We start from the raw sequence: 16485 nt of genomic DNA, 5'->3' as shown, positions 1-16485 counted from the left end.
CTCCCACAAGTAATGGATAAGAACTCCAATTTCTCCAATTCCTCACTTTTTTACTCTAGCCATCATACTGGGTGTGAAGCAGCTTACTGTACTTCTGATGTGCATTTCCCTCATGACTGATGTTGAGCGTCTTTCCATGTTTATTGGTCATTTGTGTATCTTCTTTGTACAAATGTCTATTCAAATCCTTTGCCATTTCTCAATCAGGTTATTTCTTTTTTTTTTTTTTTTTATTGAGTTATATGAGTTCTCTAGATATTCTAGATACAAGTCTCTTATCAGATATATTATCTGCAAATATTTTCTCCCATTCAGTGTTATCTTTTCACTTTTATCTGTTTTGAGAGAGAGAGAGAGAGAGAGAGTACATGCAAGCAGGAGAGGAGAAGAAAGGGAGAGAGAGAATCCCAAGCAGGCTCCGTACTGTCCGTGCAGAGCCGGATGTGGGTCTCAGTCCCACAAACCACGAGATTGTAACCTGACCCAAAATCAAGAGTTGGATGCCTCACCAACTGATCCACCAAGTACTCCTTTCTTTTCACATTATTAATGTTCTTTGAAACACAAAAAGTTTATTTTGATGAAATATTTTTTTCTTTGGTTGCTTGTGATTTTGGTCTTGTATCTAAGAAACCACTGCCTTACCCATGTCATGAAGATTTAGTATGTTTTACTTTAATAATCTTACAGTTTTTCTCTTAACGCTAAGGTCTTAGGTCCATTTTAAGTTTTATATATGGTGTAAGACAGGGGATGTGTAACTTTAACATTTGCTCAGTTCTCTCAGGAAACAGGACTGGCCCCAGTGCTCATGCTCAGAGCTGTGGAAAGGCCCCAGTAAGCTGTCAGATTAGGCCAGAGAGCACAGTGGGACTCTGGTTACACACAGCCTTATGACCTACATTGAGGCTGTGGGCTTAAAAGACAGAATGAGATCTGTGCACTGAAGACGACACTGGCTGCAGTGTGAGGAATGGGGGAAGACTGGAGACTTGTTAGAGGTTACTGCACTAATTCAGAGGAGAGTAAGGCTCATTAGGGTAATGGCAGTGAGCACGAGTGGTAAGATGGGAAAAAATATTTAAGGAGGTAGAATGGACAGAAGGCCGAATAACATAAAGAATACCACCTTTGGTCAAAACACGGTATGAATAAAGTCACTGGTTTTATTGAGCAGCTCAAACTAGTTCTGAAGGCAACTGTTCAAGAGGCGTTCCAAAGAGCTTCTGAGCAAGGTACAAGCCTCCCACAAAGGCTTAAACAGTACACATGTTAATGTACACATTAGTCTTTGTTAAGAGGCAGGTTCACTAAATGCATTCGCTTTTCATATACTTACTTGCAAATGATGGAACAATACAGGTTTTTCAGTACTTCAGCCTAGGTTTCTGCCCAAGTAAGTCCAGATGTGCGAGATTTGTTTACGGATTCTGGTCTATAAAAATGGGAGGTCTCAAGATACCAGAAAGTTTATTCATAGCCAAAAATAACAAAAAGATTTCTTATTCTCCTGAAATAGGAACTATTATATTTCCATAGTCAAAATGATAAACAACTTTAAAGGTTTTTTTAAAAAAATTAGGTGAGAATTTTGATGAAATTCATTTATTTCAGTGGAACAAAACAATAAGCAGCATGAAAATGTAAAGTGCTACATAAAAGCCCCACAATACATAAAATTTGAAAGGTTTCATTGGCTTAAACAGTTACAGGTGATACAGACATTATATATTTTTTTGACATGCTATTTTAACTACCTTGATATGTAGTCATGTGCTTTTTTGGTCAAAGAAAAAGCCATGAATTACCTAAACATGAGGACTGGGGGAAGGAGTCCTAAACCTTCACCAACCAGATACATATCTGGTTTTGTCCCGACACTCTAATTAAAGGGATAAGGTGGGGCTTTAAAAACAACTGTTTTCTGAAGAGTCTCTTCAAGTGGCATTTGAGTAAGAATAGCCCCAAAGATCAATTTTGCTCATCAACTCCACGATGGGGATCAGATTGACAACTTAAGGATTTTTAAGTAGCATATGTGAGCTGAAAGGGAAGGAGCAAAAAATATGCCACTTTTCAGATATGTGTATCAGGTGCTTAAAACATCCCAATACAAACAAAAAGGTGACCTATCAGTTGACAGGTGAGGGAGGAGAGGCAAATCAGATAGAGAAGGATTTGCACAATTCAAAATCTTCTTGGCTTAATCAATCTTAAAGTATAGGTACACTCCATTGGAAACATGCAACAGGATCACGTAGATCCAGAGGTTGGCTCAAGTTTCACTGAGAAGAAGCGGAGGGAAGATTGTTCCTAGCACACAGTTCATCTACAATCAAAGGCTGAAAGCAGGGGGATTTTCTTCTTCTCAGGTGATAAGGTCATCTGGTCTTCCCAAGGGTCAGTGACTTCTTGCTAGGAGACCACTGAACTACTTCTAGTATTTTGTGTTCCAAACCAAGACTTCAGAATGTGCTTTCCCATGGCAATAAAGTTGTAAAATGGTAACCTTTAATTCTCCTGACATATGAGGTCTTCATAAAGTCCTTGAGCTTTTTAAAACTTTACTAACTTTGGCTGTAGATATAACAGAAACAATCTGTAAACACTTTTAAAATGCTAATTTATTAACGCTTAGACAATTATGTATTGTATAATAGTATACAGTATGTTTATTTTAGATGTGGACATAAAGGAAAATGGCTAGCAAATGAAAATAGAAATTTTGTCTAATAATTAACAGACCCAAAGTCCATAGCAGCAATAAAAATTAAATTTGCCTTTAATAGCATTTCACAAATTGTTTCTATCTTGCCCATAATTTTAGTTAGTTAAAACTACACTAAGGACTTTATGAACACCACCCTCCAAAGTATTCAAGATACATTATGGACAAACTTTTGTGGACCTGTCTAGAACCTGAACACCACTTACAACACTGAGTTGTAAAAAAAACTCACAAATGCACCCTTAGAACATAACCTATTTGAGAGCTGGGGACTGCCTATATTTAAAAACTACATCTTCATTAACAAGTACTCTTAAGAGTCCCCTCAACGCTGTTACCAAACATGCTGAAGGCAATGCTTTTCTGTGATTCTATGTTCTCATCAGGCATTATGATGATAAAATTATCTACTAGAATCTGTGAAGTTAGCTAGCACTAAGTTATATATTGATTTTGCACTGACAATTATTTCTTCGGTTTTGATTAGGTGGACAATTCTAAGTAAAGGTTTTTCTCATTTCTATCACTGTTACTTGGGCCCTGAGCTTTTCTATTGAAACGGTACATAAAATATTTCAACATTATGCATATTCCTGGAATAATTACATTTATAGTGATTACAAAGCTAGACATGTAATACCTTCAAAAGATATACAATTCAAAGCAGAGCAAACATTAAAATCTGAAGATCCTTCCACTTGACTTCTGGAAGAAAATCAACTGATTTCTGGCTTGGACCCTTCCTTCCTTAAAAAAAAAAATCTATGGAGGGTTGTTTCCTTTTTTATTTTTAAATCTTGTGTACATTTGGGAGAGAATGGGATAACAGCATATCAAAGTGGTTTCAAAGCATCCTTTCCTCTTCAAATAACATCCAGGAACAAAGATGTAATCTCATTTCCTCATAACTATTTGACTGAAATTGTTACTTTCACTGAACAACATTTAGGACACAATGTCAGTCACAGAATGGGCAATTCCAGTGCATCTTCTATGAATGACATTCTCAGCAAACTATCTGAAGAGCTCTACTTTCCCTTTTCAACTCTTATCCCTGTTATCATTCTACCTAAGTAGAAATAGAGTACTCAATAAATGGTACTGAGTAACTAGTAATACTCACTGGAACTTAAAACACCATCTTTTATCCAAAAATGCCAAAGGGCTATACAGAAAAGTATCACAAATTTACAAAAAAGAAGCCGAGGCATGAGAAACAACAATAAGTTATTTCCCTGTAAAGCAGGTCATATGGTGAGACAAGGGGCTGTGACTTCAGTCCCTTGAACTAAGCAGGATACAGTCTGAAAGTCTAGCTATATTTATACTGAATTTATAAGGATCAAAAAAGGAATGAAGGGTAAATACAAAATAATCTTTTTGTAAACAATTCTTAGATTATACCCAATGCAGAATGTTTAATGAAGCAGCAGAGTCACAGCTCTTAAGACACAAAACAATATTATAACTCAAAGTCAAATATGTACTCATTGGCCAGATATATTCGTCTGAATATAAGAGCTGCCAATGCCAAAGTCAAGATGACAATCAGGACAGCGGATCCGCCATGATCAGTGTGGTTGTCTCTTGGCTGCTGGCCCTGGATCACATCTGGGGAAGCAGAAGACCGTCTTTGACTCTGCTGCTGGGCTCGGCGTTGTCGAGGGCTCATGGAGGTATTCTTAGCTACAGGTTGAGCAGGTTGTTGAAGGGATGCTGCTGAGGGGTTCTGGGCTCCGTACTAGAAAATTTTAGGGAGTTTTGTTTGAAACTGGCAAAGAAAACTTGTATACATATCTATTGTCCATTCAAGAGTACACAGAATCTCAGAGCACTAAAATACAACTAAAGGTAAAACTACCAAGCTGAATGCTGGGACTAATTACTCACCCTCCTGAATAAGCCAACAACACAACTTATTCTGAATACTCACCAGGTGGAGAAAAAATTTATCAGCAACAAATAAGACAAGGACAGAGTTTAGCCATTTGCTCTATAGGAGGCCTTCTACTCTCTTTCAGGTGTAACTCCAGCAATATCTGTTAAGCATCTGGACACCTCACTTCTTGTAGGAGAGCCAAGGAGAAAGCAATGTGATTTCTTTTCTGCTAGAAAATTTGCCATCCTAAATGGCAAAAAAAAGTTTAACTCCTAACAGTGTGCCTTTCATGAACCAGGTCTCTTCCAACATGATCTTACTATATCAGCATACTTCCACCAACAGTCATGGAGCATAGAGCGTAATTTCAAACCGTGCATTCTTCACAGCAGTACTGTTGTAAAAATCAGATGCAGGGGCGCCTGGGTGGCTCAGTTGGTTAAGTGTCCGACTTCAGCTCAGGTCACGATCTCGCGGTCCGCGAGTTCGAGCCCCGCGTCAGGCTCTGATGGCTCAGAGCCTGGAGCCTGCTTCCGATTCTGTGTCTCCCTCTCTCTCTGCCCCTCCCCCGTTCATGCTCTCCCTCTGTCTCAAAAATAAACGTTAAAAAAAAAATTAAAAAAAAAAAAATAAAAATCAGATGTAGTTTTCAAACCAGGCTTAGGCTTCCTCATAACTCCTGTCACCTGAACAAGTCTAGAAGAACCCTTTACTGTGTGTTTGAATTGTGTTACTTTATGTATGTAAAGCATACTTAGGCATACTAGTTACCCCCACAAAGCACAAGGTATCAACTGTTTTCTCTCCTTTCAATGACTGCCTAGGCGGTCAAGCATAACCATAATGTGGTACCAAGTGATTCAAAATCTTGAATAACAGTTTATAGATAAGAAAGCTCTATAAAATATGAATTCTATTTATATAGACACCTTAACTCTTTTATTTTTTTAACATTTATTCATTTTTGAGAGTGAAAGAGACAGAGCATGAGCAGGGGAGGGAAAGAGAAAGAGGGAGACACTGAATCTGAAGCAGGCTCCTGGCTCTGAGCTGTCAGCACAGAGCCTGACGCGGGGCTCGAACCCACAAGCTGTGAGATCACGACCTGAGCCAAAGTCGGATGCTCAACCAACTGAGCCACCCAGGCACCCCTAGACACCTTAACTCTTAATAACCTAATGGCCTTTAATTCTTTTACTGAAAACAACTTTATACTGGTTCTATTTGTGCCAACACCCTTTCAAATAAAAAATAAGAATGCATGTTTTATTCAGAATAACTGTAAAAACTGAGTAAATATAAAACATTAAAGTACTTTCTATCAGAGAAAATTTCAATATTGAGTAGGAAAAATAATCAAATAATATAATTCAAATACTTTCTTTAAAAGATAGCTTTGCCCTGGCAATAGCTATAAACATTAGGGAAGAAACTGCTGATCTGAGTTACCTACAGAAGAAATTACCTTTTAAATCTGACATTCATTTCAGCATTAAAAGGTTTAAATCGGGGCGCCTGGGTGGCTCAGTTGGTTAAGCATCCGACTTCAGCTCAGGTCATGATCTCATGATTCATGAGTTTGAGCCCCCCGTTGGGCTCTGTGCTAACAGCTCAGAGCCTAGAGTGTGCTTCAGATTCTGTGTCCCTCTATCTCTCTCTCTTTGCCCCAACCCCACTCACACTCTGTCTCTCTCTCTCTCTCTCAACAATAAATAAACATTAAAAAAATTTTTAAAAAGAGGTTTAAATCATCTGAGTTTCTTAAAACTATCCTTTGGAAGCACTCATACGGAATGACCCATAACACAGAAGTAGAAAAGGAACTACTGACTTTGAGTTAAAAATATAAAAGTTAGTGCTGATACTGAATTAGAGCTGCACAAACTTGGACTTCAAACTCCAGGACTCCCAGCAACAACACACTCATTGAAGAGAAGAGATCCACAAAGTGGCAGCATTTTATGAGGTCTGACATTGTCACAGGCATCCTATTATATCTTAATAAATACTCATTGGATTGAACTGAGTTACAGCAGCCAATACAGCAACATTCCATTTAAACTCTCCCATTCTTCCAACTACTCAGCCAAGAAGTTAAAAGTGTCTGATGCAGCAAAAGTGCTCAAGGCTTGCAGGCAAAGCTCTTAAGAAAAATAAAAAATATGAAGTTGCTATCAATCCAGAAACTAGCACAAGAGATTGGTTCAGTTTAAAGCTTTTCTTTTCTTTATTTTAATACCTACTTTCAGAGACAGGGAGTGTGGGCACGCACGCACACACAGGAGCAGGGAAGGGGCAGAGAGAAGGGGAGAGAGAGAATCCCAAGCAGGCTCTGCGCTGACACATGGGGCTCAACCTCACCAACTGTGAAGACTGTGACCTGAGCTGAAATCAAGAGTCAGACACTTAACCGACTGAGCCACCCAGGTGCCCCAAAGCTTTTATTTTATACATGTTATTTTTTCCATTAGTTTGAGGGGAAAATACAATGCCCATAACCCTGACTAGATCAGGGAGCCTTATCATTACTAGGCTGGCTCTACCACTTGGGAGATGCAGAGATGCAAGACCCTAAGCAAGTTATTCAACCTAAGGCTCAGCTCCTTCATCTGTACAGTGAGGATAATATCCAGTTCTGTAGTTACAAGGATTAAAGGCAGTAATGATATAAAGTGCTTAGGATACCCAACAGCTGATTAAATATTAGTTATTATTAACATTGTTACTATTAACATACCCCTTTGGAGACACTATATTTTGATTTTTAAAAAGTCATTACTTAGGACAGCTTTTCAGACCTCTGTTGGTATCATTAACATATTCAGAACAACACCTTAAAACACTGACCTTAGATATTTTAGTACATGCACTTAATGGAAATACTCATATAGACATACTGCTTTAATGTAATGAGATTCCTCTATTTCAGATGCCTTTTGATGTTTATTTATTTTTTTTAGAAAGAGAGACAGTGCAAGCGGGAGACGGGCAAAAAGAGAAAGAGGGAGACACAGAATCCGAAGCAGGCTCCAGGCTCTGAGCTGTCAGCAGAGCCCAATGCAGGGCTTGCACTCACAAACCGTGAGATCATGACCTGAGCTAAAGTCGGATGTTTAACAGACTGAGCCACTCAGGCGCCCCAAGATGCCTTTTAGATAATATATTACTGACTAGTGCTGCAATATAAAATTCTAAAATTTTTCCTATTTAAAACAATCACATTAAGGGAACACAGTAACAACCCCAAGGTTATAGACCCAGAGGAACCTAGACTATTTGGAGTTTAAGAACTAACTGGATAAAATCTTGGCAGGTCACATGGAGTTGGCTTTAGCATTTTCATAATGCTGTGTATGTTTGTTGGTAGGACTTGTAAATCTTTGCTGTTTACCTAAACTTGTCCAAACACGCCTATCACTGAATGCAGACTTAAGTCGGAACAATTTCCATCTCCTTAATTAAGATGAAGTGACCATTTTGGGGAAGATAGAAGTACATGATGTTGTATTTAATTTAATCTAATTAATTTTAAAAACCATCACAGTCACAAGTAAGTCCCCTGTAATACATATGAATTTTCTATAATAATCTGGAATAACCTGCATCTGTGAAGGAAGTTTTGTGTGTACTTTTTAATACAAAATGAAACAGTTTATTTGGAATCTCAATCCCTAGGAAGAGGGAAAAAATCTGACAGACTGGAAGAACATAAAACTACCATCAGTATTCTCCCCAGTCTACACAGCTAAAAAAATCTGCATCAAAAAGCAACAGATGGCCTGATATTATCTGCTGTATTTAGACTTTGGGCAATCTCTCGCCCCCTCAAGGCTAAAAAAACATAGCTTATCTGGGATTTGATGTATAACATTTTAGTGAATTTATATTACACTTGCATATAAAGCAGCCACCCCTAGCCAAAACCAAGTTTCAATTACTTCCACTGTGATCAATTTATATAATCATATTCTGAGATAAATCTGTATGTAAATATAATTAAAAGCTTAACTTTCAACTGTAGACAATTTATTGCTTATCACTGTTTTAACCAGAATTGGTATCAATTAATTACCTATACCTATTAAGAAGAATTCTAAGGGCGCCTGGGTGGCTCAGTTGGTTGAGCGTCTGACTTCAGCTCAGGTCACGATCTCGCGGTCCGCGAGTTCGAGCCCCGTGTCGGGCTCTGGGCTGATGGCTCAGAGCTTGGAGCTTGCTTCCGATTCTGTGTCTCCCTCTCTCTCTGCCCCTCCCCCGTTCATGCTGTGTCTCTCTCTGTCTCAAAAATAAATAAACGTTAAAAAAAATAATAATAATTTAAAAAAATAAAAATAAATAAATAAATAAAAAGAATTCTAAGTTTTATGTACTTTAAAATCAAAATGTATACCTCAAACTAATAACACTGTACGTCAACTAAACCGCAATAATAAAAATTGAAACAAATCAAATCAAACCAAAATGGAAAATACCACTGTAATAATATTACTGACTGTGCAATGTAATTTACTTAAACTTCTTGACTTCTTTACCTATATTTCTAGTATTTTTTAAGTGCCAATTCTAAGATTCACTTATTCAATCAACAAATATGTACTGACCACCTAACTATATACAAGGCACTAGGCCAGGCACTGGGGATACAAAGCAGTAGAAAGACAGCTCTGATCCTCAAGGAACTCAAAGTCTTGGAAGTAATATAGACAATAAATAATTAATAATAAAATAAATTACAAGTAGAATAAGTATAACTGAGATATGCAACAGAGGGACTTGACATAGATTTAAAAAGAGACTGAAGGCAGATTTAAACACATCACAAATATCAGGAGACTGTCCTTACAGGTGATAAAGGATCACCACCCTCCTCTCTATAATAGGTTGGTTCCATTTTTCAAAAACTATAAAATAAAAAACAATTAAAATTCTAAAGGTGAAGAGTAATCTAAATATTTTCAAATATTTCTTTTTTTAAATTTTTTAAATGTTTTTTAAAACATTAAAGTGCGAGTGGGGGAGAGTCGCAGAAAGAGAGGGAGACACAGAATTGGAATCAGGGTCCAGGCTCTGAGCTGTCAGCACAGAGCTTGACATGGGGCTCAAATCCACGAACCATGAGATCATGACCTAAAGTCGGACGCTTAACCAACAGACCCACCCAGGCGCCCCATCAAATATTTCAAGGTAAAACATTTACTGACTAAAACAAACTCATAATATCTCTCTGCAATTCATAAAAATACATGGAGATCATGTACAAATGATTTCACTCTCCACATATACTTTTTCCTTGTATCTCCATCACCAGTTCTCCAAGTACTTCCTCCAGAGCACCCTCCCCCTGCCTTCCCTTTTCAACCTATTCTCTCTGTCCATCTCACTCTCTGAGAAGGGAGAGAACAATCACTTAGGACTATTCAGTCCCACTTTATAGTAAGTTATTCCTGAGGAAAGGGCAAATCTGTGTTTGCCAGCTTCTATTTCAATTTCCCTGACCCTTTAAAATCCTCTCTAAAACTGAAGGGGGGGAGGGAGAAAAGATGTGGCTAACTCAACCAAATAATCTGTTACCAAAAATACAGCTCATCTTTTATATTTAGAAAGGGAAGTCAACGTTTTCCCCCATAATTCTAATTATTTAGCAACTATCCAGTCACATTTTCTTAATCAATCCCTGGTGACCTATGCCCACCAATATTTAGATAACAGGTCAGAGCACAAGACACATAGCATTCATCTAATCTTTCATTTAACAATTACTTATTGGACACTTACTATATGCAAGGAAGGGAGTGCTGTCTAACAGAACTTTCTGAGATGATAATGTTCAATACCTATGCTGTCCAATCTGGCAGCCACAAGCCCCACGTGTCTATGGGTTACTTGAAATGTGGCCAGTGCGACTGAGGAACCGAATTTTAAATTTAATTCTGAATAATTGAAAATATAAATTTAGATAGCTACATGTGGCTAGTGGCTACAGTACTGGGCAGGGCAGGTCTAATGCAAACCTTTGGCTCTAGTCCTTTATTGAGTATCTTAACGTGGCTTAACAAACCTGCCAAAGATACAGTGCCTATTTAGAAAGTGGCCAATGTATGTATAATTTGTTTTATTCAGAGTGTAGTGCTATATACTGTATAGCTATATAGTTATATACTATAACCAGCTTTTCAGAGAAATCAGAGAATTCTGGAGGAATGACAGGACCAAAAATTATTCAGTTCAGCTCCATTTAACAACAAAGAAGGCTTCAAAAGTATGAAAAATTTGCTTAAGACAGTAAGATTCATTAGAGGGAAGGGTGGGCTGGAGTCCACCTATCAGGAGAATCAAAATATTCAGATATTTCATCTAGAGATCTCCTCCTCCTATTGCAAATAATGATATTGATATAGACATACATATATGTAAAAGAAAGAGCCATACCGATGTACTGGCTGTAGCACCCTGGAATGTTGCAGGTATATCATCCTGTAAATCATTTAGTGAAAAAGAGTGGTTTAAGTCCGATTCAGCGATAGTCTTTCCAGATGAATTGACTTCTGCCTATAAAATAAGATAAACCCAAGAGCATATTACAACAAATATACAAAATAACCCACAAGCTACGAATTCTCTCTTGGACTTATTTTTAGGAAGAAACACAGACAATACTGCTCTCAAGGAGCCATTATTTGGTAAGAGACAAAGCTAACAGCCATGGTTCACAATCCACAATTCCAAATTAAGTTTTTGGTAATTGCCAGGCGAAGCCTGACAGATGAGGTTATTAACAGTCTTTGTCCCACATTAGTGTAAATATCCCCAGGTTTGCTCAGGGAATGTTAATAGATTTGATTATGGGGTACTGCCCCAGATGTCACTGCAGGTGCTAAAATATGGTATACGTTTGATATTTTCTAAAATCTGGAATTCGGATATACAAAACACATCTGGCCCTACAATTTTCAGAAAAGCAATTTTAAGTACAATTGGAATCCTCAGAAGAAAGAAAAAAACCAACACGTCCTAAGCACCTCCTCTTCCAGGCAATACAATAAATAGAAGGAAAAATTTCTCCTGAGAACTGGATATGAAAGGACAGACAGGATACAAGAGAGGTGAACAGGGAGGAAGCAGCATGTTGCTTAATGCAGGTTGACATTTTTTAATAGAGCTAATTAAATTCCAGAAGTAATTATATGCAATATATGTGGGAAAAAAGGACATCAGGGAGACATGCCAAAATATTATCAGCAGTTATTTCTTGGGGATGGGATTATGTATGATTGTTATTTCCTTCTAAATTATTATACTTTTGGGGCACCTGGGTGGCTCAGTTAAGCATCCAACTTCAGTTCAGGTCATGATCTCGCAATTTGTGAGTTTGAGCCCTGCGTCAGGCTCTGTGCTGACAGCTCAGAGCCTGGAGCCTCCTTTGGATTCTATGTTTCCCTCTCTCTCTGCCCCTCCCTTGCTCACGCTCTGTCTTTATCTCCCAAAAATAAACATTAAAAAAATAATACATTATATTTTTATAATAATTTATTAAGTATCAGGGACAGTTCTAAATACAATATACTTAAGTATTAACTCACTCAATCCTCATAAGAATCCTACAAGATAAGTAACATTATTATTTACAGATAAAAAGGCACAGTGGCTAAGTAATACATCTGATGTCCTACTATTAATAAATAGCAAAGCTGAGATCTGAACCCCAGCATTATATACCAGAATCCAAGCTTTTTAAAAAAAATTTATTTTATTTGAGAGAGAGAGAGAGAGAGAGAGAGAGAGAGAGAAAGAATCTCAAGCAGGTTTTATGCTCAGCACAGAGCCTGACACAAGACTCAATCCCACAACCCTGGGATCATGACCTGAGCTGAAATCAAGAATTGGCTCAACCAACTGAGCCACACAGGGTGCCCCCAGAATCCAAGCTTTTAACTGGTATGCTGTAATGCTTTTGTGAATGTATGTTATTAGTGTCATAATAAGAAAAAATGATTTATAAAACCTTATTGCAACAGAACTATATTGCTTTACTTTCTATCCAGAACAAAAGGATCACATAATTAGAATTTATTTACAAATTTAGAGTACCTTAAAACTGATTTGTCTAGCCAGTTCCTTGGCTTCCTGGTCAGCTTGGCTTGAATCACTTCCAGATTTTAAAGGCAACAGGATGTCCTTCATGGCACAGCCACATCCCTCACAACAGAAATCTTGTGATCTGGTAGGAAATAATTTTTTTGATGGGTATAAATTACATACTTGAATGGTAATTCAAGACACTCAACTACTGAATGATTAAATTTAAAATAAAAGAACACTGGATAATTCCATATCATATTCATCTACATGTAAATTAGACAATTATGGCAATAATTAAAGTTCTGAGACAAATATACAAGTTAGGTTGGTGTTAAAAAAGAAACTCATGTCACTTATATCTCAATTTTTAAAAATCTAAAATAAAAAAAAAATCCAGGGCTTAGGTTCCATTTTTTTCTAATATACTATCTAAAGAAAACTAAGCTTTAGATCTATACAACAAAACATACAAAATGTCTAATTACACTGTCCTCAAGGTCACACTTAAAACTATGTTAAGCCTGTGGGAAAAAAGTCCATTATAAAGTTTAAATTATGTTTTAGCAGAAACATATATAAAACAGTAAAGAAACCATTAAAAATAGAATTTACAGGGGCGCCTGGGTGGCTCAGTTGGTTGAGCGTCTGACTTCGGCTCAGGTCATGATCTCGCAGTCCGTGAGTTCGAGCCCCGTGTCAGGCTCTGTGCTGACCGCTCAGAGCCTGGAGCCTGTTTCAGATTCTGTGTCTCCCTCTCTCTCTGACCCTCCCCCATTCATGCTCTGTCTCTCTCTGTCTCAAAAATAAATAAACGTTAAAAAAAAAATTTTTAATAAAAAAAAAAAATAGAATTTACAGATACTTCCAGGGAAAAAATTCACAAATCCGATTCACCTAAATAGCAGTATAGGATTCCACTCATATGTGGAATTTAAAGAAACAAAACAAATGAATACAGGGGAGAAAAAGAGAGGAGCAGATCAAGAAACAGACTCTTAACTACAGAGAACAAACAGATGGTTACCAGAGGGAGGTGGGTGGGGGGATGGGTGCAATAGGTGGTGGGGATTAAGAAGTGTACGTGCTGGGATGAGCACTAGGTGTTTGTATGTAAGTGTTGAATCACTGAATCCTACACCTGAAACTAATATTGCACTGTATGTTAACTAGCTGGAATTTAAATAAAAACTTGGAAAAAATAAAAATAAAAAAATAAATAGCAGTATAACTCGAAAGACAGAGAACTTGTTTAAAATCCAAAGGCTGAAATTTATCACTCACTATATTAAATAGACTCAAGATAAACTTGTTAACTAGACTATTTCCTAAGATTTATTTGTTTTTCTATGTTTTCATTTTCCCCTTTGTAGTCCAGATAAAGCCAAAAGTGCCCTAAAGTTCACAAGAGTACTAAGGATTTGTAGGACTGGAAGTAAATATGTATAATACACAGGAGTATGTATTACATTGCTGAACTTAAAAAAAAAAAATTGTTTTATTGTATTTACAGTTCAACATACTAAAAGCCTTAGGTCTTGAAAGAACATGTTATTGAATTTATTAAATAACTTCACATGAACAAAATATATGTAAAAGTAGTACGACTTCAGTACTTGTTGATGAATGTTTGTTTCACCAGAAGAAGGACTGCTGTCCATATCCTTTTGAGAGTCAGTTGTATCCAAATTATTTGCCTTAAAATGTGTCCACTTTTAACTGAGAAGTCAGATGAAACTTAAAGGGGAATGTTTATTTTTAATATTAGTTTATCCACAAGGACAATATGCTACTATGGATGAATACAAAATCATGCTTTTAAAAATCCTCTATCACAGACTAAGAAGCTAGAATCTTACACAGAGAAGTCTAGAACAAAAAAACAAAGTTCTTTTTTTTTCCTCCTTATACATGAACTGAAGTATCAAGACAGAAAGCCAACAAAGAAAAAAAAGAAATCTGTATGTTCAAAGTACATATTATAATTTGCAATTAATAGCTAAAGTAAGGTATATCCCCAGAACCGGGCAACAAGGTTTACAAAGAAAAGTTGGGTCACCTGTATCGCTCAGTCAGTTAAGCAAGAGATTCTTCATTTCGGCTCAGGTCATGATTTTACAGTTTGTGAGACCAGGCCCCACGTCAGGCTCTGCACTCACAGCACTGAGCCTGCTTGGGATTATCTCTTCCTCTCTCTCTCTGCCCCTCCCCTGCTTGCACACACATGTATGTGCACTCTTTCTCTCAAATAAATAAACATAAAGAAAGAAAGAAAGAAAGAAAGAAAGAAAGAAAGAAAGAAAGAAAGAAAGAAAGAAAGAAAGAAAAGAAAAGAAAAGCTGTTGATGAAAACCAAAGAGTCTATCAAATCTTTCAGACATTAAAATTTATTTGACTTAACAAACATCTATAGAGGACATATTCTGGACTGTTCTAGACTATGATATACTAAAATTTAACTAACATAAAATGCCCGAGAGGTAGTAAACAGCAGAGTCCAGGGCAGGAAAATGATCAAAATCAAGAATTACAGAATGTGAGTACTTTTAAATACTCTTCTTTACCTCAGTGCAATTTTGGAATCTTTAACATTTGTTGAGGGATGGGTATACTATTCTAGCACTGGAAATCCTCATGATAGGATTTCTTATAAGGTCCCTTCTGTATGCGCACTGATTAAAAAAATAAACTGGATTAGAAGTTGTTCTTAAAAAAAAATTAATCAGGGGCACCTGGATGGCTGAGACGTTAAGCATCCGACTTCAGCGCAGGTCATGACTTCATGGCTTGCGAGTTTAAGCCCCATGTCGGGCTCTGTGCTGACAGCTCAGAGCCTGTGGCCTGTTTTGGATTCTGTGTCTCCCTCTCTCTCTGCCCTCCCCTGCTTACACTCTGTCTCTCTCTCTCTCTCTCAAAAAATAAATAAACATCAAAAAAAAAAAAAAATTAGTCTTTGCACTACTCAAAGGAGAGGCTACTTTGAATCTGATGACTAATCTGGGTTATACAGACAGAATGCCTCTGAAAAAAATGAGAAGGCAATACACCAGAAAACTACAACCTGATAAAGAAAACCTCCTTTACTTTATTTTGGATCACTTACTGAGCACTTGCTCTGAGCCAGATACTGTAGATGCAAAGATCAATAAAATGGATTCCCTCCCTACCCTCAAAGAGTTTTTAATCTTATTATGAAAAGCTATATATAAATATTTGAATTGTTTTTTTCCATCTGTAATACTGCCCAAAGGGACACAAATAACCAGAACTGTTTTCTTGGAGAAGATATTTCCCACTGTAGGTTGATATAATCAACTACTCTCAAAAACTGGACAGCATGAAATAATTTTTAGACTCTGGTCATCCCTGAGTAATAAATTGCTACAAATGAATTTCTAAAATAGCAAAACTAAGACTAGATCTTGTAACCAAGGTAACTCACAAAGTAAGAGACAAACCTATCTGCCTACTGCCATTACCCAGAAAAGTATTTCAATCCTAACAAAGACTGAAATGCAAAACTTACTTTTTGGCAAGCGCTCTTCTTTCCTCTGGTGTGTAATCTAGAGAACCTATGGCTCCCTCTCCTTTTGTTGGCATAAACCCGATGATGGCTAATAATGCTGTTCTTACTGAAATAAAGAGTAAACATCAATCTAAGTTGTTTTGTAAAAGGAACTGGGTTTACTCTATTAAGAGAAAAAAGACACATAGGCTTTCACTGAAGAGGTGCAGGTAGAGTGGCTGTATTAAAATGGGGCACCTGGTTGACTCAGTTGGTAAAGCATCTTCACTCTTGATT

At 37.1% G+C, this 16485-nt stretch overlaps 1 protein-coding gene across 2 annotated transcripts in view; it reads right to left on the bottom strand.

Annotated features, from left to right (window-relative positions):
- Positions 1-1146: 1146 nt before the first annotated feature.
- Positions 1147-16485, bottom strand: part of UBE2J1 (ubiquitin conjugating enzyme E2 J1) — a 29333-nt gene continuing 13994 nt past the window's right edge. For both annotated transcript variants that reach the window (XM_019442842.2, XM_019442843.2), the window contains exons 5-8: positions 16210-16315; positions 12696-12825; positions 11037-11156; positions 1147-4469 (exon numbers count right to left, since the gene is read on the bottom strand). In XM_019442842.2, the coding sequence (XP_019298387.1) occupies positions 4191-4469; positions 11037-11156; positions 12696-12825; positions 16210-16315 (635 nt within the window). In that variant the 3' untranslated portion in view covers positions 1147-4190. The remainder of the gene's footprint in view (positions 4470-11036; positions 11157-12695; positions 12826-16209; positions 16316-16485) is intronic.

This window comes from Panthera pardus, unplaced genomic scaffold, assembly GCF_024362965.1.
Source record: "Panthera pardus isolate Hobbes unplaced genomic scaffold, ASM2436296v1 HiC_scaffold_17, whole genome shotgun sequence".
In the NCBI taxonomy this organism is placed as follows: Eukaryota; Metazoa; Chordata; class Mammalia; order Carnivora; family Felidae; genus Panthera; species Panthera pardus.
Note: the sequence above shows the minus strand (reverse complement) of the source record. Positions and strands in the feature narration are given on the sequence as shown.